This window comes from Lacerta agilis, chromosome 16 (assembly GCF_009819535.1).
Source record: "Lacerta agilis isolate rLacAgi1 chromosome 16, rLacAgi1.pri, whole genome shotgun sequence".
In the NCBI taxonomy this organism is placed as follows: domain Eukaryota; kingdom Metazoa; phylum Chordata; class Lepidosauria; order Squamata; family Lacertidae; genus Lacerta; species Lacerta agilis.
In genome coordinates this window covers 18192108-18208210 of record NC_046327.1, presented here as the reverse complement: position 1 = coordinate 18208210, position 16103 = coordinate 18192108, and the positions used below count along the sequence as shown (strand labels likewise).

Sequence of the window (16103 nt, the reverse complement as noted above, 5' to 3'; positions counted from 1 at the left end):
GGGTGCTTGGAAGGTAAATTACACAGAAATATCCAGCTCTATGATATTATTAAGATTAAATGGAGGGGAAGTCCCATGCACACTCGAGATAGTCCCAGCAAAAGAAAATGTTGATTTTTGCCCCAGAAAGAGATTCATGGTTTGTAAACTCATTGGGTTTGAGGTGGAATAATCCAGAATTGTTCTTGGTTTAGCTTCTGTGATCCTCAGATGAACGGTGGTATATAAATGTAAGAAATAATAGCTTCATACAATGAAAGTAACTATATTGTCTGTGATGAATAGAAGCACTCTAGGGAAAGGAATACTAATATTTAGCATTTTTAATCATTCTTTAGTGTCACATCATGATGTTTAGAACTCTGCAAACTAAATCAGTATTATCATCTCCATATTGCAAATGGAAAATTGAGGCTAAAATATATTGACTTGCCTAAGACATTTTTTTTAAATTGTGACCCGATTATTCAAGAGAACACGCAGGCTTTGTAAACAATGACTCAGGTCTTTACTGAGTACAGTCAAACCTGGGTTGTTGAACGTAATCTGTTCCGGAAGACTGTTCGGCTTCCGAAACGTTCGACAACCAAGGCGCAGCTTCCAATTGGTTGCTAGAGCTTCCTGCACTCATAAGCCACATTGGATGTTTGGCTTCCGAAAAACGTTCAAAGGTTTTCAGCATTTGGGAGCTGAAATGTTCAAAAATGGAGCCGTTCGGGAGCTGAGGTTTGACTGTACTATATAGGGTGGGTTTGCTGCAAGGCTAGCTCCCGAGGTGGCAAGATCAGGCATTTTCCCTGCGCTGCAAAGCTAGCAGTGAGTTCACCACAGCATCACCATTCCCACTTTGTATGGGACACCATTTCTTTTCTTTTTTTAAGAAAATCCAAATCTCAAAAACACACATTAAGTCCTTGTACAAGTTCTATATCTTTTAATACAAATTATTGATGGCATTAGTTGGATACAATGAAAACGCACGTCAGTGTTGCATAGCTGCTCAGATATACAACTTCATTCCCTCCTTTCAAGTAACTGAAATTAAGTTACTCTATATATCCACTGTAAATGAGAACTCTGCAATCCAACTCAAATACTTTCAGAATCTTACATGCGCTTGCTTTTTGAGAACAGTGGCCACTCTGTGGAGGCCAAGACTGGGAACCAATTTAGGGCATTAAAATCACTAGTACAGCATTATTCACATAAAATGAAGAAAACAATTCCTTTATTTGGTACAATTCAAGTAACTGCTAAGTGTTTTTTAAATGCACAGTGCTTTGGACCACCCCCATAGTTAATCTGTACAGCAGCAGTAACCAGGGGGGTCAGCGTGTTATGGAGTCTGCCTTACACTCCTGGTGAGATTAGAAGCAATACTTCTGTAGTAATGTATAGTTGCAACATATTTTGGGAAGGGGTGGAGAACATCACTCTGTTTAATCGCCTGCCTAGCTATCTCCACTCTCAAAGTTCTTGTAGTTCACCCAGAGCCGAATGCCATATTATTTCCTGCTTTATATGAAGTTACTGCTGATCATTGTAAGTTGGCACATTCTGCTCCTCACTTGGGCTGTGTTTACTCTTAAGGGACCGTCCAATGTATCTCCAGTATTCCTTCCGGATTATGTCTTTTTCTTTAGCCAGGATTTCACATAGCTATGGAAATGAAAATTACAAATTTGAACAGTTTGCATGGTTTATACCCACCATTTTGTTTATTACCTGTATATAGCACCCCAAATACTCATGGTGTTTTGCCAAGTAATATAAGCATAAAGGCAGTTCCCTGCTCTGGAAACTTGCAACAGACCAGAAGACAACACTGGATAGTGGAACTGGAAGAACTGTGCTGGGTCAGCAGGTGTATGGCTCTGAAGCTAAATTCTGCCAAGTCAAAGTATGGGTTTAATGTTGCCCACCCTGCCACAACCTGGTAGCCCTCCAGATGTTTTGGACTCCAACTCCCATCAGCCCCTGCCAGGACTATTTTCTATTTCTCAGCAGTGGAATCGTAACCTAACCAAGATTTATCAAGACTAATTCTGCAGGGATTGTTTTTAAGCCAATGATTTTATTTATAAAAGAGTTTCTAAAATATTTTTTGACCCAAAAAGGACTGAAACCTCTGCTGTCGTTTCCCTAGGGTATAACTCATCAGTGCCTTTAGAAAGCCTGATGTAGTAGTTATGTGTGGTATTCACCAGTGATATTTATTTTAAAATATTCAAGAGAGACAGGTAATTGAATTCACTATTGATTCTCCAGTAGCAAATACCCAACCATCTTCCAATTTCCATCCCACTCCACGCTGATTCAGAATTCTTTTCAAGCAGAAAGAAATCTTAAGGTACAGCAAAGAACAGAAATTTAGCCAAGGTGATGAAATGACAGTCAGCAGGGCAACACAAAGGAAACATATTTAAGGTATCTTTACACCTTAAAATATAACGCTGACCATGGTGCAAACTTACCCCCAATGAGAAAAACAAATTGTTTTATGGGGTAGATTGTATGTGGGTATTTAATTTGCTTAGAAAGAAAATAGGTAACAGTAATTCATGTTCCTTTGGGAACATCACACACAGAGTACCAGTGACAACGTCCTGAAATGGCAAATCAATTGTTATCTCCAAAAGAGAGGAGAATGCTTAGTACATGCAACGAGATATTAAATGGGTGGAGCATAACATATTTATATATACCCCATTCCCACCTTTTGCAGAATGAAGTGGGGAAGTTCACTATTTTGTCACCTAATTCTGAATAAAACCTTTAGCATTTCCCCCAAGCTCCATACACACCAACAATGACGTGAAATAATGTACAACTGGAGTATCCATTCACATTATTCCCCTACCAGTTTCAGTTTTTCTACCCTCCTTCTGTTGCTTCCCTTTTCTCTATTTCTAAATTGTAAGCACCACTGGGCAGGGACCTGCCCTTTCACTATTTATACAATATCGTAATAATAGTATAATAATTAAAATGCATCTTTTGGGGTGCAAAGGAAGTTGGTAGAGGGCTTTATCAGCGTGTAAAAAAAGACTTTCCTTTTCTCAAAGCAAAATACTCTATCCAGATAATCTGGCAGCTCAGCCTGGCTTTTAAGATTTGGCAAAGCAAATGAAATGCACAAAGTTCTCTCTCTCCTACGTGGCAGGATAAAATACAAGCCTATTTCTCTTAATGGACACTAAATAAATACACCTTTCCAAACCTTCCAGTCTAGGTTTGTTGTTGTTGTTTTTTGTCAACTGAAGACTGCATTTCTCAATGTACCACAGGTTATAACCAAGCCTTAAAAAACAAACAAAAGTTCTAACCAAAATATATAAAGAAGTGCTGAATCTAGACAGGAAGGCAAATCCTGTCCTTCATGTGTTGACTGATAGCAGCTGGCTGAAAGCCCTTAACAATAAGTCAGAAGTTCTGATGGCATATTTTAGGGATAAAATAGGAGCCAGATGCTGCATAGAACAGCATATACGGAAAGAGGCAAAATGGTTACACAAAAAGTGAAACCCCTTTAATTTTTACATTTCCTTTGTGGCTGGCATTAAATAGTTAGCAATCTGATAATCGTCATTCGTGAAAGCAATAGTGACAGCAGCTTAATTAATACTGCATCTTAAACAAGTATTTTCCTCAGAATTATTACTTCCAGACTGCAGTGCATGGCAGAGAAGTGGTCTGTGGCATTTCTGTCCAATTTTCAATTCTGCAAAAATGGATAGCATTCTGCAATTATGTCAATTTAAAAATCACTATCCTTTCCTTAAAATTTGTTTGTGGTACCAAAAGTTGGTGCTACCACATTCCACTGACAGACTATCCACACGTGAGATTAAATTCTACAGAAGACTGGAGAAAGAGATCGAGTTCCCCATCTGCTTACTGCGACTAGTCTATTAAAAGGGTAACACAGAGGCTGAACTTTTAAAAACTAACCTCTAATGCTTTGCTGAGGGTTTCTTCCTTGTTTTCACACTCGTTTTCCAGCATATCTTCATATATGTCCACCAAAAAGGCAATCAGGTAGGGGGAACTGTGACTTGGCTGCAATTCCAGTAGCTGTCCTAAAAGGCTTGGATGTTTTGAAAGGCCACGATCCTGCAGGATCCTGAAAAAAAATGCAGCTGAGAACGCTACACTTAACTTGCATATGGTTACAGCACCATTTGTTGTACATTTACTAATCCAATGCTTCCTACAGAACGTGGAAATCTCCTAAAGCCTAAGTGATAAGCAAGCAAGCAACTACAAATAGTGTCAGGTATCATTAACTTGCAACCCATCTCAACCAGTATCATGAATCAGTGCCGGATATTCAGAGGACAAGCGGCAAGATCCCCCTGCCCCTGAAATATGGCAATGAGGTTAAGTGCAAAAGGAAATTTGCACAGCTGAGAAAGTCCTGGGAAACAAAACAAGGCACAGGAAAGTGCCTCAACAGACCAAGCAGGATTCGGCATTTTGCTCAGCACCAAAGTCTACACTATGGCTGGGGAACCTGTCGCTCTACAGACATTGTTGGACCCTACCTTCCATCATCTCAGACCACAGGTTATACTGGCTGGGGTTGAAAGACCTGGAGTCCAACAACATTTGGAACTACGTGGCGTGTGCAATCCGACTAGCCTCCTCCCAGATGTCATTTGGGCACCAGGTACAACTTTAATTCAACAAGGCAGAAGGAGAACCTACTCAGTTGACACTGACACAAAACCCCACATGTACACTATATAACAGAATTTAAGTTTCACCACCCCACTCCTCCTCTCATCCCTCTCTTCTTCCCCAACCTTATACTGTATACAACACTAATGTCTCAAAACAAATCTGTCTCAAAACTGATCTGCAGAAAAGACTTTACAACCTTTTTTTAAAAAAACAAACAAACAGGGCTATAGGATCTTTTGGACCTGTGGTTCCTGGTCTCGTTCTATTTTTTGTAGCCTTAAAAAAGGAAGATTATGCTGACTGCAAACCACTTGGCTCTATGCAATAAAATGGCTTACATCAATATAAATATGTTTATGTAAGCCGTTTAAATTATGTAAGACACACGCACACACACACACACACGATGTACAGGATATGCAACAACAGTTCTTCACAACTTCTATCCTTGAATGCTAGGGGCAGCTCGAAAAATTACATGATTTTAATTTTTTTTTATAAAAAAAAAAAACCCTGAAGACAACCACATCCTCACCAGTATGTGCTTCCTCTACAATGTGACTCTTAAGGCCATGTGTCACCTGACATTTTCTTTCCTGATCTTAAACGCAACGCCTCCAGAGCTGGGTAGTGAAAGTCTTTTTCTGTTACCCGAAGCTGATCAATTTCACTCTGCACGTGCAACAGCACCTGAAGCACTTGAAGAACTTCCAGCCCTCTAGCAAACCTGGGCAGAGGACACAGCCCTTCTGCAAGCCATTTTGTGTCTGCACTCCATGCCGTTTTGCAACTCAGTCACCCTCTACTTGTGTTACAGTTTGCTACTCCTGCCAAAACTGGGAGCAGAAAATCATTTGGAGTAACTCTTCTTACAGCCTCTGGAATTACAAAACAGCTGGAATTACAAAATATCCAGGGCTCCATGTACACCGTGCTAAAAATATGGAAGTTAACGCAATCAAAAACAAATGGAAAAAAGCATAGGTTCTGCATCTTATAACAATTAGGCAAACTGAATAGATTTACGTTTTCTGTCTTCTTTTGCACAATTTCTTTCTGGTTTTGCTAGTCATGGGGGCAAAGAACTCCCATTACCAACCGTAGGAAATCATATTCCGCAACTGCATTGGCTGCAATAGGCACCACCGCCCACATACTTTCACAAATACCTCTGCAGTGAAAGGCTGGAAACTTGTTTTAAAAATGAAAGCAAATTTTTTTAAGGCCTGCTGCTGCTGCTACTACTACAACAACAAGCCAGTGTGGCATAATGGTTAGCGTGTTGGACGACGACCTGGGAGAGACCAGGGTTTGAATCCCCACTCAGTCATGAAGCTCACTGGGTGACCTTGGGCCAGTCACCACCTCTTAGCCTAACCTACCTACCTCACAGGGTTGTTGTGAGGATGAAATGGAGAAGAGGAGAACCATGAACACCAACCTGGGATCCTTGCAAGATAAAGGTGGTATATAAATGTAATAAATAGAATAACAACAAATACTAGCATTTCTGCACTTCAGAATAGCCAAAGCCGCTAACAAATGTATCTTACCCTTTCAAATAGTTCCAAGCACTTTCATTATGGGGCACCATCTTGATCATTTCTAGGGTAAACCTGAAAAAGAAAAGCGGAGTATTTGATAAAGAAGAGTGGGAAAATGGAGTCATATTTTATGTATATCAAAGCATTCATTTCCCCCCCCCCAAATAGCAGAGAGTAAACGGCATTCAACATAGAGTAGGTGGTATTCAACACCAGTCCTACTCAAGAGTAAACCCACTGGACGTGACTAGCAGGCTCATTCATTTCAGTGGGTCTACTCTAAGTATGACGTAGCTGAACACAACTAAAAATGTCCTCTCTCCAATAAATAAATTTCCTACCAAGGAAAAGATGTTCCACAGAAAATAGTGGGGAATACCTCAAGCTAATACCATAGAAAGATTTATTCACAAATTTTGAGGATGACAACTCTCAAACTCTGCTGTGCTGGTTGGGGCTGATGGGAGTTGTAGTCTCAAACATCTGGAGACAACAGATTGGCAGAGGTTACCTTATCTAATGGTAAAACCCAATACAGTGGTACCTGGGTTTACAACTATAATCCGTTCTGGAGGTCCGTTTGTAAACCAAAACAGGCTGTAACCCAAGGCATGCTTTCGGCAATGGTTCCTCCAAAAAAAAATTGTTTGTAATCGCAAAAAAAATGCGTTGTGATCCAAAAAAAGGTTGCAAACCGGGACACGCACTTCCGGGCTTGACGTGTTTGTAATCCAAAACATAAGCAAACCAAGGTACCACTGTACACTAAAACAAAAGAAAAACCATGCAAGGATATACAGTGGTGCCTCGCAAGACAAAATTAATTTGTTCTGCGAGTGCTGTCGTATAGCGGAAATTTCGTCTTGCGAAGCATGGTCGCAGGAAGCGTGGCTTTACGGGGGGGGACCCCCAAAACGTTTTTGTTTTGCGAGTCGTGGCCATAGGGAGACTCGTCTGGTGAGTCACCCTTTCGTTAGTGAATGCCTTTCGTCCAGCAAGCTTTTCGTTTAGCGAGGCATTCGTCTAGCGAGGTACCACTGTATAAGCAAGCCTCTCTGATGTATCCTTCTGCCTCTGACAAGTGTAAATGGCCTCAATTGAAGTTGAGCATTTATTTTACTTACTGGACTTCTCTCTCTAAAACAGCAGGATCATTATAACCAGTTGTGTTTGAAATGACAAAGTATCTTTGGTTCCAGACAGAATTGTTTCGGACATCGTCTTTCAGTAGCTGTTCCACATACTCCAGTTCATCATCCCACAGTTTAAATTCCTAAAAGCACAACAATAAAGGAGAAATGCTGGAAGGGGAAAGTACATTTGGGAAATAGCCTCGTTTCCACATACAGCCGCGACTGAAGCAATTCTAGATTTTAAGAGTTAGTCAGCAAAAAATTCAGGATGAATAGAACAATGTCTGGACAACAAGCCAGTTTTTAGCAAGCCAAGATGCCCATGAGAAGAGCAACGATACAGACATGGTATAGCATCTTGAATACCATACACAGGAGAATGTCATGAGTTATGTCGTGAGGATGCCATTAATCATGAGATTAATTACTTACAATCATAGAGTTGGAAGAGACCCCAAGGGTTATCTAGTCCAACCCCCTGCAATGTAACCTTGACCTAGGATTAATCATTTCAAAGCAGTAATAACCTGTATACATAAACGACAGTTCCCAACATTCTGTCACACTCTAGTATGACCAAGAAACTGAACCCAAAATTTGGGGCACCTTTTTGCTTCCTTAGCAGTTTGGTCAATGGTTGCCTTTCATTCCCAGGGGCTTGGAAAGAAAAGTGATGGAAATGGGAAAACTTGCCTTCTACCCACCATAGTGATCAGTGAAGGGATTCCACGCCCAGTGGCATTCCCCAGGGCTCCATGCAATGTACAAGGTCCACATTCTCCCCCCCCCCCCAAATCTCAGTGGGCATTTTGCTACTAAGAGCAACATCAAAATACCTGAATGACCCACTGCCTGTGCTGCCATGCATGGTAGTTCTTGGCATCCTGGTTAAGAATGTCTGCTATAAATTCAAGTTCCTGGGATGGATCCTTCAGCCACTCCACCAACACTCGTCTGTGGTGCCTAAAACATGAAGAAATCCTTATTTAAACAGAACTAAAAAAAACACCCATCATCCCTTCAGTGTCTGTTTAGTCGTTTTTTATTGAAATGCAATCCTGCACAGAGTGATGGATAATGAGCATTTGCACTCAAAAACAAAAACGTTCAATGGAACGGTAATTGAATGAGTGGCACATCGTCATATTTGGATGTTTCTGGTCTTGTAGTGCGAGACAGCTCATTACAGGTCGCAATGTTCTACCACACAACTCTCCCGCTGAAAGTGCGAATTGCACCCATTGATGAGCATTGTGTTTCGAGTTTATACGAGGCAGAAAGAAAGTTGTCCTTGTAGTGATTAATCCACTTAGCTTATACATATGCACAATTTCATCATTTGATGCCACAGCCAGCATGCAAGTGATGTATGTGTCTGAATTTGCCATGCTTTCTGTGCAAAGTATTAATAGTTTATCAGATGGGGCACACAGTCCCACCCACAGATGCAACATCCCATTGCCTTCAATCTTAGCATGGCATCTCAGGAAAACCAACTGACTCATGGCCACAGCTTTCCTGCTAGCAAAAGGATTTTCAGGGACTTTACAAGAGCCACATGGCAATGCCCTGCTTTGTCAATTACCGGAAGAAGCTGCAGCTGTAACAGTGTAAGCTACCAGTTCTACTACTAAAGCAGCCTCATTGGGCTTAGGCTGCCCTTCTGGGTTTGAGTTATTGTTGGACCGTTAGCAAATGAGGAAACAAAAGAAATGCTGGCTGTTGTGTTAAACTGAGCATGGGGTGGGAAAGGAAACAGACTGAGAATACAGTTAAAAAGCATCTTCTGGCCTGCCATAATCAAGCCAAGGGCAAATAAAGAGGGACAAAGGGAGCCATGAAAACAGCCACCAGCCTAGTTATCTATGGTGAGCACAAACTGCACAAAGGTGATCAGACAGGGGAGTTTACAAAGGTAACGTTATTTGTTATGCTATAAGGAACTAGTAAGTAGGCTTTTGACCATTTTTCATAGACTAGTAATTCTTGATTGACCTAGTAGCTTGGCTTATAAGGACATTTTGCTCACCTTCTCAAAGCATTTATGTGGACGTCAAATTATTGTTGTTTTTCATTAAGCATGTTGATAAATAAATTTTGAATTCTATATGATTCTGAGTGTTCCCCCCGCCGAAATCTTTTTGGTTTGCTGCATTTGACCTTGTCATAATATAGTAACATTTACCACTGTAATTCTTCTCACGTCATATACAGAAAATGGCCAATGAAATGTTGCTTTGGGGTCCCCCCCTTTCTTTCTCTTTGTGCATGTTTGCAAACACTCCTACTTTCTTCTCGTTTTTCTATAAGCATTTACAATACTGGCATTTCTGCAAACTGTATTATGTATGCCGTGTCATCATATAAACAAAACCCTCCTCATCTTAAGCATTCTTACGATGTACAATGATCTCCATGTAAGCATTCTGCACTTATAATTTAGAAAAGACAGGCAAGACCAAGCAAGTGGCCATTTCCTTTCAAAGGGAAATAACTTTCCTTATCAAAAAGGAGCCAGACATTACCAGACTTGATAATTCTTTGGCTGATCTTCAATGATAGCTGTGATATAATTGAGTTCCTCATGTAGATCTTTGTTGAGGGACTGCAGAAGAACCCTGCGGAAATGCCTGCAGAAGAAAAAACAATAATCAGACAAGAAAAGTCTTCAGCAAAATGCAAGACTCAAAGAAGAATACTCAGGAGGACCTGCTCCTTCAGGTGGCCTTGGTGCAGCCATTCAGAGATTTAAAGGTGAACACCAGCACTTTTCATTGAGGCCAGCAATCATTGGCTCTTGAAGGACAGATATTGCATTGTTCTCCCCTAGCTTCCTCCAGAAGAGAGTCTAGCCATTACATTACATTACATGGGAGCTGGGTATGTTTAGCCTGGAGAAGAGAAGGTTAAGGGGTGATATGATAGCCATGTTCAAATATATAAAAGGATGTCATATAGAGGAGGGTGAAAGGTTGTTTTCTGCTGCTCCAGAGAAGCGGACACGGGGCAATGGATTCAAACTACAAGAAAGAAGATTCCACCTAAACATTAGGAAGAACTTCCTGACAGTGAGAGCTGCTGGGCAGTGGAATTTGCTGCCAAGGAGTGTGGTGGAGTCTCCTTCTTTGGAGGTCTTTAAGCAGAGGCTTGACAGCCATCTGTCAGGAATGCTTTGATGGTGTTTCCTGCTTGGCAGGGGGTTGGACGGGATGGCCCTTGTGGTCTCTTCCAACTCTATGATTCCATGATTTTGGATCACCTGCAGTTTCTGGACATTTTTTTTTAAAGAAGACAAATTTAGAGCTCATGACAGTAATCCAACCTCAACCTAGAGGTTACAACGCCATGCATTAAAGGCAGCCATGTCTCATGGTATACAAGTCTCACGTGAGCAATAATTTTCTGCAAGGAAAAAGTCTACTCATTTATTTTGCAACAAGGCCTGGAGAAGTCGCATTTTAGCACAGTTTCACTCCTATTTTCTTGTGCTTAGTTTAAAATGCACTTTTAATCAAGCTATTCAGATAAAAATAACCCAAATATTAGAGATTCCACACAAAAATAAAAGAAATTCAGACTCAACTTCTTCTGGTTTTCTTCATGTATACTCAGCAATTCCCAACTAACAATAAACGACAGATTCATCATCACTACATACCACACAGTGTAGTTGGCAGCATTAAGATCAATGGCATCCCCTGTTAAGTTGAAAGCTCTTTCGCTCCTTTCATCACATTGCAGAACAGCTCGGAAGTAATCATATACATCTTTAACTAGAGAGAGAGAGAAATCGCTTTATGTCAAATCACTCTCTGGCCTTCCTTCTTGGTCAGAAGAAGCCAAAATACCCATCTAGTCCACAATCCTGTTCTCACAGTGGCCAATCAGATATTTATGGGAATCCCTCAAGTAGGGTATGAACACAACAACAGTCTTCCCCAGAGTCTGGTGTTCAGAGGCATACCACCGCCATTGCTGGAGGCAGTACACCAGCCATCATGACCATCAATTGTCCTATCCTCCTCCAACGATAGAGATCTTCTCATCTCTTCCCAAAGTTCTACTGCCAAAAGCATTCACATCCCTGATGGCTCAAACCCTGGCCTCCCTAGACTGGCTCCCTATCCAGCATAAATGTCCTGTGGCCATTAGAGCTCTCCACTGCTTTGCCCCACCCTCTCCCTGCCCTTATTACCTGCCACATCCTTGCCTGTGATCTTCCCTTCTCCAACTCTTGGCACCCTAAGCCATTTTCAGTATGATGCAACACCTGTAATAGTGCCAGTTCCGCAGTTCGAAGCAGCCAAGTGGTTCTATATGGGGTAAGGCCATCTTGCAGGTAACCTGGTCCCAAGTTGTTAAGGGCTTTCTATAATAATAGTAACACTTTGAACTTGGCCTGCTAGCAAACTGGCAAGCAGCGCAGGTCTCCCAGGACAGGTGCTATATGCTGACAGGGTCTTGCTCTGCTGCATTCTGCACTAACTGCGGCTTCCAGATCAAGCACAAGGGGAAGTGCCACACAGTCCACATTGCTTTCTTCATCAACTCTGCCTGTTCATCTTTATGCCTGGAACTCTTTCTCAGAAAACCAAAACAATTTGACTCTCTCTTTTTGGTCACACACCCCCACTCCCTTTCTTTAAATCCTTCTTCAAAATGGCTTTAACCTTTAATTACCATTTTCAGCTGAAGTTAACTTGCTAATGTTTGTCCTGTGTTAACTTTGCCTCCCCCTTCTCCAGCTTTGTCACTCGCACTGTTGACACTTATATTGAAGGCTCGGAGGAGGAAGGAACCTGTCCTCTTGGCGCGTGGGCTTATTGTGTTTTATTTATTTAACAAAACTTATACACTGCTTGGTTGTAAGAAAACCTCTAAACAGCTTACAGAAATATTGTTTTAAACCCACCCCCACCCACTGAAGGTACAGTAATCTGGAAAATGCACCTAAAACGTAAATAGCCTTTTGGTACATTTGTGTATCAGAGAAGTACCTAATGTAGCTTGCTTCTTCTTGCTGAAACAGTAGCATTAACTAGCATTAAAGCTACTGATTTACCGGTATCTGCATCTAGATTATCTACTAAAAACAACAATTCTGATACCTCTTTATTTATTTTCTTCTGAAGAAACCCAGGCCAATCAAGTATCAAATAAGGTTTAAATCTGCACCCCAGCTTCTCATATACATGAAGCTTTAATGATAGCTTTCTAATATGTGGGTGGGGTTGTAAACAATCTGCAGCCCCACCTAAGTGCTAGTAGCAAGTGCAGTTCTAATCTCACACCCTCTTTCATGACCTGAATCATCCTAATTGCCTTACTCTGTCAGTTCTACTTCTGAATTCCCATACAGGCAATAGTAATGAAGAATGAATCACCTTTCTATGGCCACACTTCTAGTTAGGTGGACATACCGATTTTATTTTTTAACTGAAGAACTTGAAACTTACACTTTTCACTATATATGATCTGGACTACTGGACTTGGCCCGTCATCTTGAGGTACTGGCTCAACATCAGCCCATTCCTTCCTATCCCTGTAAAATAAATAAATAAATCACAATTTGACAACAAGAGGGAAAGTATGAAATGCTAGGACATATAGTTCGGAGCTACTGCCTACAGACCAAGGTTGGTTCGCACATGTGGGCAGCACTGCATGATTCCTTTCAGGCAATTTCCCCACTGTTCTGCACCCCATCCACTATTTTCAACCACGTGTTCCATGACAACTTTATAAAAGTACTGTAATTCAGAGTGTCTCTCCATCTATGCTAAGCACAGCGATTAGCCCCTCTCCGGAATAAGGAGACCCAGAAAAGTGGGCGAGGCTACATTTCCAAACAAACCTAAACATCCTTCGTTTTTTACAAACCAAGCCTTGCTTAGGGCTAATCTGTTTCATTCAGTTATCTGGACTTACTAAAAAAACAAAAACAAAAAAAACCCCAAACTCAAAATACACACAAACCTAGCAATAAACCAAATAGCAGGTTTGGGGCTTTGGGCTTTCTTAAAAGAGGCATCCCGAGGTTACAATCCTAAGCACGCTTACCTAGGGGTCGATGCCATTGGAGTTCATGATGCTTACTTATGAGTAGACATGCAAAGGACTGCGCTCCAAAACTCACTCAATTATATATGGAGAGAGAGTGAGTGAGTTTTGGAGCGCAGTCCTTTGCACATCTACTTGTAAGTAAGCCCCATATATATATATATATGTATATATATAAAACACTACATTCGTACATACCTGTACAGCACGTAGCCGTCGGTCTCTAGGGGCAGCCCGGAGTCCAGCTCGCTGTCCCCAGCGGCCTCGCCTTCCGCCTCCAGGTGAGGAGCGCGGGGCTCGGGGTCTAAGCCGCCTTCCCCGTCCGCCATCATCATAGCCGCCTCCCGCCCACCCCGGAAGAGAGGAAGCGGCGGAGGCTTCCCTATGAGGAACAAGCGCCGCCCCGCGCCATAGAGGCGCAGCTGCTGGGCCTAGAGCGCCTCCAGCACGGAAGTGCCGCACGGAAGGAACGGGAGAGATTCGACGCCACAGCGCCCTCCCTTCTCTCTCCGCCAACGGGACAGGCTTTTGCCATAGAGATAGAAAAGCGGAAGTCGCCGTACCGGAAGTGCAGGAAGAACAAGACTCCCCAAATAGTCTTGCATTCCTTAGTTCCACTTTGGGTACTCAGTTGAACTCCTTCATTGCCATATGCAAGGCATCGTAGGGCTTTTCATCTTCTGTACCTTTAATATATATATTGATATATATTGATAAATAACATACTGTACTTAGATACGTGGTTCCCAATGTGGGGCACATGCCCCACGGGTGGGGGCAATTTGATTTTTAAGGGGGGCAATTTGAGAATGAGTTATTAACAGTTAATGGCTTTTTAGGCTTCCTCCACGTGAATAGGAATTCACTTTTTGAATAATAAGAATTATATGTCACGGGGGGGGGGCATCAGGATTTTAGAGATGCTTAGGTGGGGCATGGCCAAAAAAGGTTGGGAACCACTGATTTAGATATACATTACATATATATATATATATATATATATATATATATATATATATATATATATATATATATATATATATATATATATATACACATACACACACACATTTATACATACCTATATATACATGTCTCGCAAGGGAACAGGATCAGAATCACCCTTCTGAGAATAAATAATTTTGTGTGTAGGAGATGAAGAGCATGATTATTTCAATGCACTGCAATTGTCTGCCTTATTTACCCTTTAAAAAAATCCTTCCCCGCCCCCAAGGCGTGGAGTAATCGGAGGGCTGCTAAATCGGAGCCACAAGTTATGCCTGTGAATATGTTTTTAACCGTGTCTCTTGGTAAGAAAGCGTGGAATCCGTCTCTTTCTCTGGTTTATGGTTCCTCCTAGAGGATGGAGGTGCTCAAGTGGTGCCGCTTGTCTATGTCAGTGTTTTTCAACCTTTTTTGGGCAAAGGCACACTTGTTTCATGAAAAAAATCACGAGGCACACCACCATTAGAAAATGTTAAAAAATTTAACTCTGTGCCTATATTGACTATATATAAAGTAATTCTCTTGAATTTTTCAATTTTTCCCACGGCACACCAGGCAACATCTCGCGGCACACTAGTGTGCCGCGGAACAGTGGTTGAAAAACACTGGTCTATGTCATGCGGGGAAATGCACAGCATTGCTAGTGGGGACCTGTGGAGATGACCAAATACTAGCTGACAGAGGAGCAAGATCAGTGGGGTCTACTCCCAGATATATGCGTGTAGGATTGCAGCCTGATTCTTACAACCTGATCCCTAGGCACGTTTACTCAGGAGGAAGTCCCCAGTGAGTTGAATGGGGCTTACTTTCAAGCATAGTAATACAACTTTAAGAAGAAAAATTAATATACAGGGTACATTATTTTGTACACATTTTTTGGTTGGAGAACTGCACTGCACATTCAGAGTTGTGTGAATTTTGGAGGATGGAGAAGTGTGAATTAGGCAGATTCATGTTAATCCCATCCCTACAGAGAGATTTCTTCTTTAGCATAGTGTCATACGGTATATTTGAGGACTGGTATTTTAAACAGAAGTACTGTTACAAATGCAGGAGTTGAGTTTGAAAGAGTGCAACTTGTCTGAGGTTGGTGAGGTGACTTTATAACAGAGGCTATTTATGGTTTGCAACACAGTTTTTAGCTACTGTGTAGGCAGCGGGGGTAGGGGTGGACCTGTGATCCTGATGTTGCTGGACTCTTAACTCCCATCTGTCTCATAAAAGATGGCCAATGGTTAGGAAGAGTACAAGTTGTAGTCCAGCAGCATTAGGAAGACAGCAGATTCTCCACCCCTCTCAGAGGCTGCATAAATACAAACTTTCTGCCAATAAATAAATAAATAAATAAATATGGGGGCAGCTCCTGAACCTTCAACCAAAGAGGGAAATTTCAGCACTATACCTGCTGCTAGGTTGCAGGAACCCTGCCCTCATTTGCACCTGGCCGCCTCTGCCCAATACAAACCTTACCCAGTGCAAATGAGGTTTAGTCTGCAGCCTTAACTTCCAAGTAAACATGCACAGAGCTGGGCTATACATTTTGCATTTATGTATCATTGCTTTAGTTTTCTCTATAAACTAAAATAGATCATTACAATCCAGTCCAGACAGATCTCTGTGGGAGAGCAGGAGTCTTCAGACAATGCACACATGCAGAGTCACATCTGGATTGGTCATC

General features: G+C 41.6%; 1 protein-coding gene across 1 annotated transcript; it reads right to left on the bottom strand.

Annotated features, from left to right (window-relative positions):
- Positions 1-917: 917 nt before the first annotated feature.
- Positions 918-13836, bottom strand: FNTA (farnesyltransferase, CAAX box, alpha). The gene is made up of 9 exons (XM_033173270.1): positions 13619-13836; positions 12817-12902; positions 11019-11133; positions 9886-9990; positions 8197-8323; positions 7352-7500; positions 6237-6299; positions 3952-4123; positions 918-1659 (listed from the first exon to the last, which is right to left on the bottom strand). The coding sequence occupies exons 1-9, from the start codon at positions 13753-13755 to the stop codon at positions 1528-1530; spliced, it is 1086 nt and encodes a 361-aa protein (XP_033029161.1). The 5' UTR covers positions 13756-13836; the 3' UTR covers positions 918-1527.
- Positions 13837-16103: the final 2267 nt, after the last annotated feature.

What these genes read in the sequence shown, in the direction of transcription:
- FNTA (XM_033173270.1), bottom strand. Translation starts at nt 13,755, where the DNA reads ATGATGATGGCGGACGGGGAAGGCGGCTTAGACCCCGAGCCCCGCGCT. An exon ending in ACAGGCAGTGGGTCATTCAG is followed by an intron (nt 7,501 to 8,196) that starts GTATTTTGATGT and finishes TTGTGCTTTTAG; the next exon opens with GAATTTAAACTGTGGGATGA. An exon ending in CCCTCAGCAAAGCATTAGAG is followed by an intron (nt 1,660 to 3,951) that starts GTTAGTTTTTAA and finishes TCATTTCCATAG; the next exon opens with CTATGTGAAATCCTGGCTAA.